Source organism: Centroberyx affinis, unplaced genomic scaffold (assembly GCF_046629955.1).
Source record: "Centroberyx affinis isolate AG114_WGS23_722 - 3 ecotype Tasmania unplaced genomic scaffold, CSIRO-AGI_Caff_v1 ptg005081l_1, whole genome shotgun sequence".
Classification (NCBI taxonomy): Eukaryota; Metazoa; Chordata; class Actinopteri; order Beryciformes; family Berycidae; genus Centroberyx; species Centroberyx affinis.
The window spans coordinates 186,576-200,291 of NW_027282514.1; the positions used below are offsets into that span (position 1 = coordinate 186,576).

General features: G+C 40.1%; 1 protein-coding gene across 5 annotated transcripts; it reads left to right on the forward strand.

Annotated features, from left to right (window-relative positions):
- Nucleotides 1-113: 113 nt before the first annotated feature.
- snx12 (sorting nexin 12) lies at nucleotides 114-4,836 on the forward strand. 5 transcript variants are annotated; one of them, XM_071545971.1, is made up of 4 exons: nucleotides 114-487; nucleotides 2,411-2,479; nucleotides 3,602-3,726; nucleotides 4,311-4,836. In XM_071545971.1, exons 1-4 carry the CDS (start codon nucleotides 323-325, stop codon nucleotides 4,411-4,413), a joined length of 462 nt encoding a protein of 153 aa, XP_071402072.1. In that variant the 5' UTR covers nucleotides 114-322; the 3' UTR covers nucleotides 4,414-4,836. The 5 variants fall into 5 exon arrangements, with proteins under 5 accessions (XP_071402072.1, XP_071402073.1, XP_071402071.1 ...); XM_071545972.1 differs by having other exon boundaries at nucleotides 114-421; nucleotides 2,384-2,479; nucleotides 4,311-4,831; XM_071545970.1 differs by having other exon boundaries at nucleotides 114-475; nucleotides 2,384-2,479; nucleotides 4,311-4,828.
- The last annotated feature ends 8,880 nt before the right edge of the window (nucleotides 4,837-13,716 follow it).

Below are 13,716 nucleotides of genomic sequence, written 5' to 3' on the forward strand. Positions count from 1 at the left end.
ACAAAGATTGACTGAAGAAACGTGTTAGGCCAGTTCAGGCTGCCCCGTCCAGTTAGTTCCTTGTCCATTAGAGGGAGTGAAGAGTGTCCCACACACACAGTACGGAACTGAGTCAACGCATTTTTCAGAACAAGCAGGGTAGGGCGCAGGGTGGCTGGCCCCCGCAAGAATAGCTGTTGTCGGAGCTACAAGTCAGCTACTCACCTAGCTGAACCGATCAGCTATCACAACAATTTGATGTCTTCAGATGAGATTTAAGATTTTGCGGTGCATTTAGTTGGTTTGACGTTGTTACGCCGTTGGTCGTCCAAAAAACGACAAAATGTCAGAACCTACGGTGGCCGACACTCGCCGGTTGAATTCCAAGCCCCAGGACCTCACGGATGCTTACGGCCCCCCCAGCAATTTTCTGGAAATTGACGTTTATGATCCACAAACCGTCGGAGTTGGACGAACCCGTTACACAACTTATGAAGTTCGCATGCGGGTAGGTTTCCAGGCGGCTCGCCAGAAGACTTGATTACCAACGTTAGCTTTTCTCGCTAAGCTAACTGTTAATGTCAGTGTTTTGCTAGCTGGGTTAGCAGACTGGCAGAAGTTGTCACACGGGGCTGTGACGCTGACGTTAGCCGGCCGGAGGGCACCAAGATGGCGCGGCAATAAAAATCGAGGGCCGGGATTTTCCGCGGCCTAGCTAATGTTTTGCCAATGATCCTTTGGTGTCGTTAGCAAGTCTGGCATCTAGAGCTTCCTTTACACACCCAACATTAAGTAGTGAAAATAAACTAGCTTTTCCATTTCGAAGCACTTTGTTTGGTTTAAACGTATTTCAAAGGATGTAAATCTTACTAAAATGGAAGTTTAAAGATGGAGACTCCAGGTAAATAAGGGACACTTGGCAGCTAAGCTACGTGCACGGTGGCTTTAACCTTCAACAAAATAAGGAGTCACTATCTCCAACGTTAAGTTGTTGGTAACAAAGCAGTATTTTTTGCTAACATTATGCATACAGGAAATATCTTGACGCTTAACATCTGACTCGTGTCCTTTTTAGTTAAAATGAGGATACTATCAATGTTAGCAATTACACCGAAACGGGAGATATGTAAGGCATATCATAAAGTTACAATGGACAAGTGTGAGTGACGGGAACTTAGTGACACAGCTAACTTTAAAGACAGCCTTTTCGGGAAGTTAATGCTAACACTTTCATTATGCAATTGTAACGATGAGAGTTTGCTTGTCATGACAAGACAGGCATCCGCATTTTGTGGCATCTGCAGCTGTCTCTCACGAGAGGTTGGGCACAGTACTTCTCTATTTATCGTGTTTTGAAGCACCTGAATGCTGTTTTGTAGCGCAGCATTCACTCAGGTGTTTTACAATGGCTGTTGGTATATCAGTATCTTTATCAGTACCTTGTGTAACTACTAACAGCTAATTGTGTAACTTACACATCCAATGCTTATGGTCTGCTGATACAGGGAAGTCTCACAACCACACACACAACCAAACCATGCCAAACCAAAGAGAAACCAACAACCAGCTTTAATGCCACTGGAATGCATTGTATCACAACCCATTGACTGTCCACGGACTTGAGCAATGAATCATGGGAGAGTCATGGGCAAGGAGTTCTCACTCAGTTTTCAGTTAAAAATTAATGAACAAGTAAATAAACAAATAAAGTCATTTTTGCATACATTACCAGTTATGTAAATTTATGGATATAATGCATAAAAGAATGAACTTCACAGCACTCAAGCTTTTTTACGTGCAGGCAGTTGAACTGCCCCTTGTTTGACTTCGCACTGAGGACAAATCACCCCTCATATTATTTCTGGCCAAATAAAACTGTAGTGGGCTGCACAGCAAAATAACTGCATCCCCAGCTCAAAGTAGCTTGCTGGCTCACAGTAGCTTTTTTGTCTGCAAAATTAAAGGTAATGCAACTAGTCAGCAGATGGAGAGTCCCTCGACTGATGAGTTAACACAGCCAAACCACCAGTTGATCCTTCATTAGTGGTACTTCCTATAAAGCCCCGTTTTCAACTCTAACCAATATGACATGGTAGCTGCAGCCCGGTAAACAACCAGCTAACACCGTGACCCTAAATGTGCTACATTACCTATATATTTGATTAGGCGTTAAGATACATTTCCGATTCCTGCTGTTTTTATTGTTCATAAAAACTTAGCCAAGGGATCCATCAGTAGCTCAGTAAGTAGTCGTCTCTAGGCCTAAGTAACGAGGTCGAGGCCTAAGTAACCTTCTGTTGGCCAATGTCAGTAAATCCGGTTGTTTTCACTTTCCAACAGAAGCCATACGTAAATGAATGTTGTAAGTGAACTTCTGTTTTGTTTTTGTGCCTTCTCCATGTAGACAAACCTTCCTATTTTCAAGCTGAAGGATTCCTGTGTGAGAAGAAGATACAGCGACTTCGAGTGGTTAAAGAATGAGCTGGAAAGAGACAGTAAGGTGAGTGAGAGCGATAATGGCAGGTTTCAGGGTAATAATTTCAGTGGGTTGGCCGGTGCAAGCTAATAGTTACGATGATCTGATAAGTGATGATGTTACAGTGTTACAGCCTGTACAGTTTCTCACATACACTAAGTATTAGGATTATATGTTCCTTCTCTTATACTAATACAGCAGATGAAAGTCTAAGTCTTGCTGGTGACCTCCTGTTCATTGATGAACAATTGAGATAAGTGGTGTTAAACTGTATTGAATTAGTTCAAAGATTTCCCTACTATTTTTCCACATTCCAAATAACTGTTTATTTCTTGTCTGGACCTAAAGTTTGCTGAACATGTTTTGATTGAAATATTTGTATTTGTATTTTTCATGTTATAACATTAGGGAAAAGGACAATATGCCTATCCCACGATACGATTCAATGTCATTAAAAAGAGCAAATAATATAATTTAGATGGAGAACTTTTGAAATTGTGATTGGCAAGCCGTCTCATTTGTGATTACTGTGGACTGTGGGTGTTGTTTTGCAATCATAGACTGGAAAAAAAGATGGACGTAGTGATTGTGATGTCACCCATAGGTTTCTAAAGGGCCATTTTGAAGCCAAAAGATTGGGTTTACGATTGCCGCCATGTTGACAAGTTTTGGAGCCAGTGCAGCCAGTACTTGTGCCAGCCCTGAGCCGCAGCTCCGCCTGCTATTGGTCCGTAATCGGCAACCTGACGATCACTGGACAGGCGACCTGTCAATCACTAGGAAAACAACCCCATATTATAGCCGTTATATCCCGTTAATGACGCAATTATTTTGAAAATCGCCATATGGACACACATTAGAAGAAGTGAAATTAGCTACTGAGATCATAACCTCTTGTTGAAAAAATGTATTGAGTTTATATTTTGAGTGAGAAGTTGGGTTGTGGTCCCATTGGCTTGCATGGAGTTGGGCCAGGTTCGGAAACTTGGAGCCAGCGTGTAACAGACCTTAGAGTAACTGCTGCCGCCGCCATTTCCTTGTTGGCTTCAACATTCACCCGTAGTTTTGGCCGCTTGATTGCAATGCTTGTTTTTCACCTTTCTTGTTCCTGTTGTGTTTTTTGGTTTTGACCCCTGATGCCTGCAGATTGTAGTACCACCTCTGCCAGGCAAGGCCCTGAAGAGACAGCTGCCGTTCCGGGGAGACGAGGGCATCTTCGAGGAGTCCTTCATTGAGGAGCGGCGAGTGGGCCTGGAGCAGTTCATCAACAGGTCAGCCAGTTCAGTGCCCATGTCATAAAATAGTAGATACTTTGTAAAATTGATGTTATGTAAAGAAAAAAAGCATGTAAAACCATTTGTCACATACAAAAATGTTTAATCTTGCCGAATTGAGTCTGAACTTATCATGACTTGGCTGACGGAGGAGCTACAAGACTAAAACCCATTTGTATCAAAAATCACTTTGTGGGAAAAATAAATCTACTGTTGAAATTGTTAACTCTGGGTGGTCTTCTGTGTTATATTCAGTTTGCAGATAAAGCCTGAATCAAAGCTGTTACTGTGTTCTCTGCAAGTTTTCTAGGCACAAAACGCTTTAGCCCAAGTGGAAATTCAAACATTCAATGGAGTTAGACATTGCCAAAAATGTCGAGCACTAGAGGAGGCTTAACCTAATCTGTGTCCGGATAAGCAGACCGAAGTTGACTAACTAACCCACAGTTGCATTTTTCCAGCCGCTGTCCACGAAAAGCAACATCATCAGCACCAGTTGAAGCGTTTAAAAATGTGCACTGAGTGAATTTTTATCTCCTCTGTCTGTCTGTCTGTCTGTCTGTCTGTCTGTCTGTCTGTAGAATTGCAGGTCACCCCTTGGCCCAGAACGAGCGCTGTCTTCACATGTTTCTGCAAGAGGAAGGCATTGACCGTAACTACATTCCTGGAAAAGTACGACACTAGGGTTACTGAGGGAGATGGGGAGGTGGGGGTTAAACTCTGGGATGTAGAACGGACTGTTTTCTGTCTTTCTCCTCCCTCGCTTCTTGTCTTTACCTCTCCCAGCCTCTCTCTCATGCTCTCTTTCTTTCTATTTTTCTCTTTCTTTCTCTCTTCTCACTCTGTGTATACAATTGTAAAGTTATGTTCACTTTATCTTGGAGTTAGAGTACGTTCTTCTACTTATACAACAGGACATGTTGATAATGTTTCAAGCAGCTCTGTGACTCTTCCTCTCTCCCTTGTGCATTTGTTTTATAACTGTAAAATAAGGAAAGCAGCCCTCTGTAGTTGTGATTGTATCGTGAGGATTTGGCTCTCTGATCACTACTTTCAGGACAAAAAAATTGTCAGATACATTCAGTCTTTCTCCCATGAGTGTCATATATTCATGCTTGTAATATAATGTGAATAAAGTAGAATAATGTATAAAATATGTGTGTTGGCACTAATGTGTACCGTAGAGATGCATGTACGCATAAATGAGTGTCTCTGATCATGTTTTATTCTCTTTTCTTTTCTTTTTTTTAGGTATGAATGAAGTAAGTTTGTTTTATTATTGACATCCTGTCTCTAAAAGCTTCTATGGAAATCACAGGTGGTTGCATGGGCACTGTAAAGACCAAAGGCGATAGTTCACAGATACTTGGATTGTAAATCAATACAGATACGTTTGGAATAAATACCTTATGGAGATCTGACTGCAATCTATCAATACACACTGTAAATTTGTTTGACACATACTTGGTTGATTGTCACAGAAGTCAACCAGTTATTCCACATCACAAACATGTTATGAAGCTGTGTTGCAATGGTTTTGTACGTGTCAGTGCTAGTGCAAGGGGAAGAATGTTCTGCAATACACTTTTGCAATACCCATTTTCTAGCACACACAAACATTTGGGGTAAATTACCCATTGCAAGTTTTTGAGTGTACTCCTGTTAATAACGGCAACACAGAGTTCTCTGAGAAAATGTGGCTTGCAGAAATTTCTCAGTGTATTAAGATCAGACTAGTGGAAACAAACCACCACTACTGAGTAGAGTTATGTGAACTATTGTTTAAAAGGAAATTGACACATCATCCATGACTAGAGCTCTTTTAAACATTTCTGTCCGAACTAATTCTCTTCCACCTTGTCGTTACCAACCGTACTAATCATTGGCTGCATGGCAAGCTTGCACGCTTTTTTGTAATATCTGTGTTAGTTCTGCTTACAAAAAAATATTATTTCACGTGCCTCCGATCTTCACTGCTGATTCAGATCTTATTTCCTTGAATTCACTTGTTGAGAATGTTTTTCCAGGCATGGGCTAAATATCGCACTAATATGAAAAGAACATTTATAGTTGTAATTTTTCTGTCAAAACACACATTTCTTAGTTTCTGTGTGGAAAAACAATGTAAACAGTGAATTCTGCCATGAAGCCAATATGGATATATCCTGCATTATGATTTTGCAATTATGAATAGCCATTGTCTCTTGCTTCTGAGTTCATCTATTCAACATATTTACATTGTATAGAATTAACTATTTTCCCTTGATACAATTGATATATTAATATGTAGACCTAAAACACTTAATTGGAGACTTAATTAAATTCAGTATCCAGACACATGGTCACATGCAAGTATGGGGCAATATGCTTATCACACAATACGATTCGATACGCGATATGGGGTTCACAATTTGATATAACCGCGATACGATGTAATAAAAGTTCAATGACAACAAAGCATAACTGCAGAATCCTGTTCATTTCTGAGCCACAAATCTTTCTAGCGATGGCATTGGCTTGCTAGAATGTAAACAAAGATTAAAAACTGTCATTACAGAGCAAATAATATAATTTGGATGGAGAGCTTGTGAAATTGAAATAGCTAATATTGCGATAAATTTTTCCGCCCCACGATACGTATCGTCACGTTTTTGTATTGCGATATACTGAATTTCGATATATCGTCCCATCCCTACATGCAAGCAATGGAAAACATTAGTGGCAGCATGCACGTGTCGGCAAAAAAGACCTTTTTTGACATCTCAGGTGACAAACCACCTCCCAGTGTGGATGATAGAAAACATCTCTGTTGCTTGATGCTTCAGATGTTTTATTGGTGAAGCATGATACATGGCCGCCAGCTCAGGATACATCTGTGCAGTTGTGTTACTGTGTCGTCGTGGAAACCGCACGCCGTCCTGTGCAGTGTACCGTGCTTAGCTGATCAGACCCACCGTCAACATTTCTGTTAGCTGCCTGCCTAACAGAAGAAGGGTCAATTACATTTTCAGTGCAGAAAGTCAGTTGCACAGTGGAAGAACAGCATGTTAAATTTCAAGTGTCCTTCAGTAGATGCTAAAGGTCTGCGTAAGCAAGAATGTTTTAATGTCTTTGGTGATAATTCATATTCCACTTCCTGACTTGTCTAAATTAAAAATGGAATTGACCCCGACCTGCAGAGCCGGAGCCGTATTCCCACACCGTCCCAGCATGCCAGTCCACAAATTGAAGAGTTTCATTCCAAAGCAAGGTGTCCGTTTGAAAAGAAATGACACCTGCTCTTTCAGTATGACTAGCACTAAACTAAAACGAATTATAGTACTTTTTGAAAGAAAGTCAGTAACTTAAATCCAAATAATATCGATATTTTAGAGATACTGAATCTAATATCTTTGTTTTCCAAAATAGATTTATAGTATTTTGGAATACAGCTCTTCAATTGGTCTACAGGTCAAATGCAGATTTGTTTTTCCTTGTGAAAAACAAGAATACACATTTAAAAGGACTTTAGGGACTCGCAGCTATGCAACCTGGTCCCGTGTCTTGTCTTGTACTGTATATATACTTCAATGCCCAATCAGCTGCCTGCTCTTAAACACAAGATTGCCACATGTGTGGCACTGGAATAATCAGGGTTCCTACACAATTGTGCAAATGTATGAGAAATTAATCTTTAGTCTTTTTGTTTTTGGGAAGAATTCCCTTCAGCTAGAGAGTCATGTTGCCTAGTTGCCATTGTCATTTTAGGCAATATGTTGAACACCAACCGTAATCTTCAAATCCAGTCAGGAAATTAAGATCTGGGAAAAGTATTGGAACATTTTAAGATGGAAAATATGTTGGAACCCTGACTAAACAGCATTACTATATTGTGCAATTTACTTTATCAGTGCATCAGAATTTATTGATATTTTAGATATTTCCAAGCGCTGTTCTTTTGGAAATAAGTACACGTTAATTGAAGGATACTATATTGTTTCTCATGTTTCCTCTCTCTCTTTCTCTCTCTCTCAATCTCACTTTCTCTTTCTCCCTTGTTGGAAAGACAATACAGACTGCTGGAGCTGGCCCATGTACATTTATTTCTACATCATGTCATATTAAAGCTGGTGGAAATGTCCGAACTAATGAGTATCAATGATATAGAAAAACTCCTATTGCTCCTGGAGAAAAACCGAGTAAGAGATCAAATGTATAAATTGTTTGGTATATCTTTATTTAGTCATTCCGCATACATAATTTGAATTTATTAATCAACGAAAAGAAAACACGTTCCATCATTTTTATCATAGCTAGAATTTATTTTTTTGCCTTTTTTTTTTTTTTTTTTATACAATGAATATTACATTGTTATGAATGTCTTTAATTGTTTAGATGTTCAAGTTAAAAAGTGTCATTCCCTGCTTTCAGTAGTGTTTCCTTTTGCTAGTGGAGATTTGATATTGGTGATAACCTCCCAAAGTCGAGCAACATGTAGCATTATCAAAAAGAGACAGTAAAACGGCATTCGTTTTGTCCGAGCATTTTCCCCATGGAAATGAACCCCAACTTTATGTTCTTGACACGCTTTCACACGATTGTTTAATGATTACTTGTTATTTTAACCCTGCTGTCTCAGTTGGATCATCATGCCTAAGTTCTGGCTGTGTGTTGTCAAATCAGCTATTGGGAATGTTAAGTCAGGTAAATAACCATATCTAAGCACTGTGACAAGAGGTTCATTATGAACAATATTTCATTGTTTAAAGAAGTAATCAGCATCTAGTTTATTGACCTGAAATACGGCTTGTTCTCTTATTTTCAGCGGTTTTGTTATTTCTATCAATATTATTGTGAAGCGTATTAATACATGTTATCATTGCAGTTTCACTATGGGTGAAGAGGAACTTCCTTGTTGTTTGTATCCACCAATAAAATTCCCTGCTGCCTGCTGTGTCATGTCCACTGGTCTCTTTTCAGCCCACACTGAAGAAGAAATCCAAGTCACTTTTACTCACATTTCTGTTAGTTTTGTTGTTTGTGATTACTGTAAAAATTAAGGAATTCTATTCTGACCAAAAATATAAACGCAACACTTTTGATTTTGCTCCCATTTTTCATGAGTTGAAACAAAAGATCTAACACTTTTTCTAAGATAAAACTGCACATTTTAGAGTGGCCTTTTATTGTGAGCAGCCCAAGGTACACCTGTGCAATAACCATGCTGTTTAATCAGCATCTTGATATGCCACACCTGTCAGGTGGATGGATTATCTTGGCAAAGGAGAAGTGCTCACTAACACGGATTTAAACAAATTTGTGAACAAAATTTGAGAGAAATAAGCCTTTTGTGTGCATAGAAAAAGTCTAATTTTTGCTTTTTTGTGAAAAACTGAATAGTTTTCAGCCTTTAGGCCTCCTCTGATAATTAATGTAATGAAACAACCTGAAAAGGGAAAATCACTGTTTGGTTGAACTGTTCTCCACTCTGTAACTGGGGTCGCGAGTGGGCATCGCTTCGTTTTAAGGGGTCACGAGCCAAAAAGCAGCACATCTATTCTGCAGTCTTTCCAAAAAGAGGGATCAGAGAAAGTCACGGGACTTAAAAGAATTACCTCAGATTGACAGATGACCTAATTAAATACAAGTGAAATGGAAAAGGAGATTGACTGAATATTTTAGAAAAAAGATGGAACACTGCAAACTAAAATGCTGCTTTTCTCCTAATTGGGCTTGTGATGGTCAAATGTGTTTTCCAGAGGTATTATTTTGGAGGATATTTTACTTTTGTGCACATAAATTTCACAACTTGTACATAGAGTATATGAAGAGACTTATAATGATAAAAGACATTAAGACTGTATGTTGGCCTTACAATATTCAGACTAATATTTACTACTTCTGACACATCTGGTTAACAAAAAACAATTTCATATTTTCTGTCTATTTTTACCTGGGCATCGCATTGGGTGCAACCCTACACCCACTTTTCTGTGCAGTTCCCATTCAACATAAGCATCCCAAGAGAGTTGCTGAGTAATATTATTGAGTAATAATTTATTTGTTTGACCTTTAAGATTTAAATTATTTTTTTAACAGACCTGGCCAAGCAAGCAGCATCTATGACAAACATTAAACCAACAACATACAATAATGTACATAAGCAAAAATAAGAATTTACAGTGTTTATAAACAGGATTGATGCTCTATCATGTCACTATTTTAATACAGCAAGAAATTAAATACTGCTAATGCGGCAGGTAGGAAGTAGGTCTGGTACTTATATGGCAACACTTGGTCCTTTGATTTGACAGAACCTGAATCTGAAAGTCTTCTAATCTTTTTCGTGATGCCAATCTTCTCTAGGAAGTGATGGGATTAACAGGGAAAGGGGAATGTTGGCCACAGGTGGATTAAAGTTCTCCCAGAATAGCCATCCTGTGATGTGGACCTCGACCTGCAGGTGACCCAAAGTAGACATGACTGTAATTGGACACAATTGTGGCTTACACACATGGTAATTATAGGAATTATATATACATACATGCACAACGGCCCTGAGCTGCGCAGAGTTCCTAGAAGGCGGGAAAATGTTTTTGATCATTTCCTTGTCTTGAACAGTTTTGGAATTGGACAGAAAGTCTGGAACAGAGTGGGGGGGGAACTGTTGTATGCTCATGATACCCATACACACATTACTACACAATTGATGTTGTTGTAGGCTGTTTCACGTATAACATTATGTTGTTGTGAAGAATAATGTTCAGCTAGAGAATAATAGCTGATTCATTCTACCCAGCTGCTACCAGCATAGAATATATTGAACAGAAACCTTTATCTTAAAAAAAAACAGTAAAAAAAAGACATAACAAGGTGAGTAAAAAGTAATTTAGAAATGGGAAATGTGTAGGAAGCCTAGGATACGTCTGCTGATGAAACCACTGAGACCCGCCTCGCCAGTGAAGTCTGTCTGACCTACAAAACCAGCGAGCTTTGATGTGCTGGCCCTGTCCCGAGTAATGAAAGCAGGCAGACTGGATGGGCACAGTGGGCCAAGGCTGAGATTAGGTTCTGTTTTGTTAGTGGTTCTGACACTGGAGCCCAGTGTGCAGCCATGACGCTTGTTGTGTTTGCAGAGACACCCAGTTGGGTTAGCTTGATAAAGTGGAAGTAAATTGAAAGAGCAACCCAAAGCAGTGTGGCTGGGCAAGGACAAAAGGTGAGACGAGTGGCTACTATAGTTCTGTCAAACAGGGAGAGAGAGGGAGAGGTTCATTCAATTTAAAAATCCACTTTTATTAAAAGTTCCTTTTGTGGATGTAGATCGGGGTATGAAAAAGAAGCAATCCAGAAAAGACACTGTGCAGCCTCTCCCCGAAACAGAAACAATAACAAGGAAGTCGAAACCACACACATACAGGAAAAGAAAGTATATCAAAAAGGAAGATACAACATTCCATCGTTTTGGTGTGTGTGTGTGTGTGTGTGTGAGAGAGAGAGAGAGAGAGAGAGAGAGAGAAAGAGTGAAAGAACAGAGGGAGAGTAGTTGGTCACTGGTAGGCAAAGGCCATGCTGATATCAATGAAATATTTTGGAAATATGCATCAATGTCTGGCTTAATGATGGGCCTAAAATTCTGCCAAAACAAGCTGTACTTGTATTATGTGGTTGTAACATGACTTGCAAACCTGCATGACAAATGCACAAATGTGAACTCCAACATCTGTAAAGTTGAAAAGTTGAAAAGTTGTTGTGACACTTTCATGCGGTGAGGGCCACTGATCTGAGCTCGTTCATCATCTTCAGGTTTCGTCTTTTTTGGGAAGAGAGGTGACTGTGACTGTTCTTTCCAGACCTCTGGTACTTTTTGCTTGATCATGGAGGTTTGGAATATAATGAGTCGCCTAATGGCTCACAACTGACTATTCTCTCTGTCCAAACCTGGGCGTTTCCTGCCCTTGGGTGACTGATTCAAGACATGATGGTCAGGACTCAGCAGTGGATGACACTGACCTCAATTGCCCACGCTGTTTTCCTGAAACCATGAACATCAAATCTATTACAGAAGTCATTCGGTCTGTGATGAGTTTGTTGCTCTGCTGTGAACCAGTCGGTGTCTTTATATCCTGCCAAGCTGATCTTAAATGTCCAGAGGTGAGATTTTCCTCAACTTTCCTCTCATACTTTAGTTTGTCACCCTTTTACATCCACTATTAGCTTTCTTTCTATCCATAATAGACCCATGATGCCTCTTCATACCTGCCTCTTTAATGGTTTTGTTATCCAGGGTTTGTCAGACGTACTTGTGTGGGCTACAGCTGGGGAAACACTAGACAACTATTGCCCCGATTTTAGCCAGGATTCATACACAAAACCTTGGCTGCCAGATGCCGATTTTAGACCGGAAAGTCAGGTTTTATAATTATTATTTATTAGCCTACATGTCCGGTTGGTAGTCCTGACCGGACAATGTAAATGCGCAGTCCGGTTTTGCAACATAATCATCTGTCACCGTAGCCAACATCGCCTACAAACATTTCCAGCTCCCACTTCATAGCTTTGGCTCCATTATGTAGCAACAGGTATTTGATTCACATTATTGCTGCTCACCTGCAGCTCCTCTGCGGTCCATACTGCCAAGTCTGCCCTTCCACAACTTTATGTAAATGCGTTTTGGGTCTGTGTATTTTTTGGTCATTTTATTTCCTCCCTGTCTGCTTCTCTCTCTCCTTTCTGCTTTCCAGGCCTCGATGGTGCTGAAAGACGCACAGCTCTATATTGTTCACTAAAGGTTGCAATCCCAAAATTGGCTTTTTTAAGTTTTTGTTATTTTATTTTCTGTTTTACAAAGGAAAAAAGGAAAATCAAGTCCTTTGTAAATGTTGCCTGTTTCTCACCAGGAAAACGGACAATGCCTTGAATATTTCGGTTTTCCATTTTTGAATTTTGAAATGAAAATTAAATCATCATTCGTTTTTCATTTTTTATTTTCTGTTTCTGAAAAGAAAATAGAATGACCAAAAAATACACGGACTGTTTTGCCCTCTGTTTCGTCCTTTATTCCATGCAGATGGTGGCGCAACAACAACAGCAACTCTAGTACCCATAAAAATGTATAATGTGAATTTATATCTATGCTGTACCCCCGTGTTTGCTTTGCTATCGGCATCTCGTAGCGTACCGCGAGAGCTCGTGTTTTCATGTGAGTTTGGTGCGTTCAGTTTGGTTCAGTTGCAGTGACCAGTCGAGTAGTGTGTGATCTCCCATCTGGCGTATAGTCGTTAAGTGTGTGATCCCCAGTTTTTCAGTCGTCATGAAAAACCTGCAGAAACCAGTTGGTTAGTGTATACGCCCAGTCTTTTCATAATCTATTAGGATTTTAAAAATTCTGTGGTGTATCCCCAGTTTACAGTTGGCAAAGCATACTGTAGGTGATTTCCCGTATTTTACATGAGATTTGAAGACTGTCCAGTTAAAAAGGCTACCAACATGCCCAGATAAAGGTCACTGGGTGCGCAGACGGCATGAAGGACATTGTTCAGGTCTTTCCCTCCTTTTCGTTTAATCTGTGGAACAAAGCAACAGCGGATACAGTGGAGAGCCGCTGGAGCCTATAGATAGTTTGGAGAAGGGGAGGAGACTGACGCTGGTTTTCCATATATGGGCATGCCTATTTAGGCAAGAACACACGCATACGCACACAAACACGAGCGCATGGACATACATGCGCGCGCACACGCTCTCTTCCATTCTCTCTCTCTCTCTCTCTCGCTCTTTTCTCTGCCTTTCTAAAACTCTACGACATTTTTGATATCACACTGCAACCGTGTCATAAATGTTTTATGGGTGGAAAAAAACGTCATATACTTCCATTCATGAATGGCAAGCTCCACCTCTCGAGCTGCGTCACGGTTTGTTTATACACCCCGCCCCTCGCGGATGATCAAAACCACACACCAACACACCCGAGCGGGATATTTCGTCAGCTACCGCGGAATCAGCCGCTGT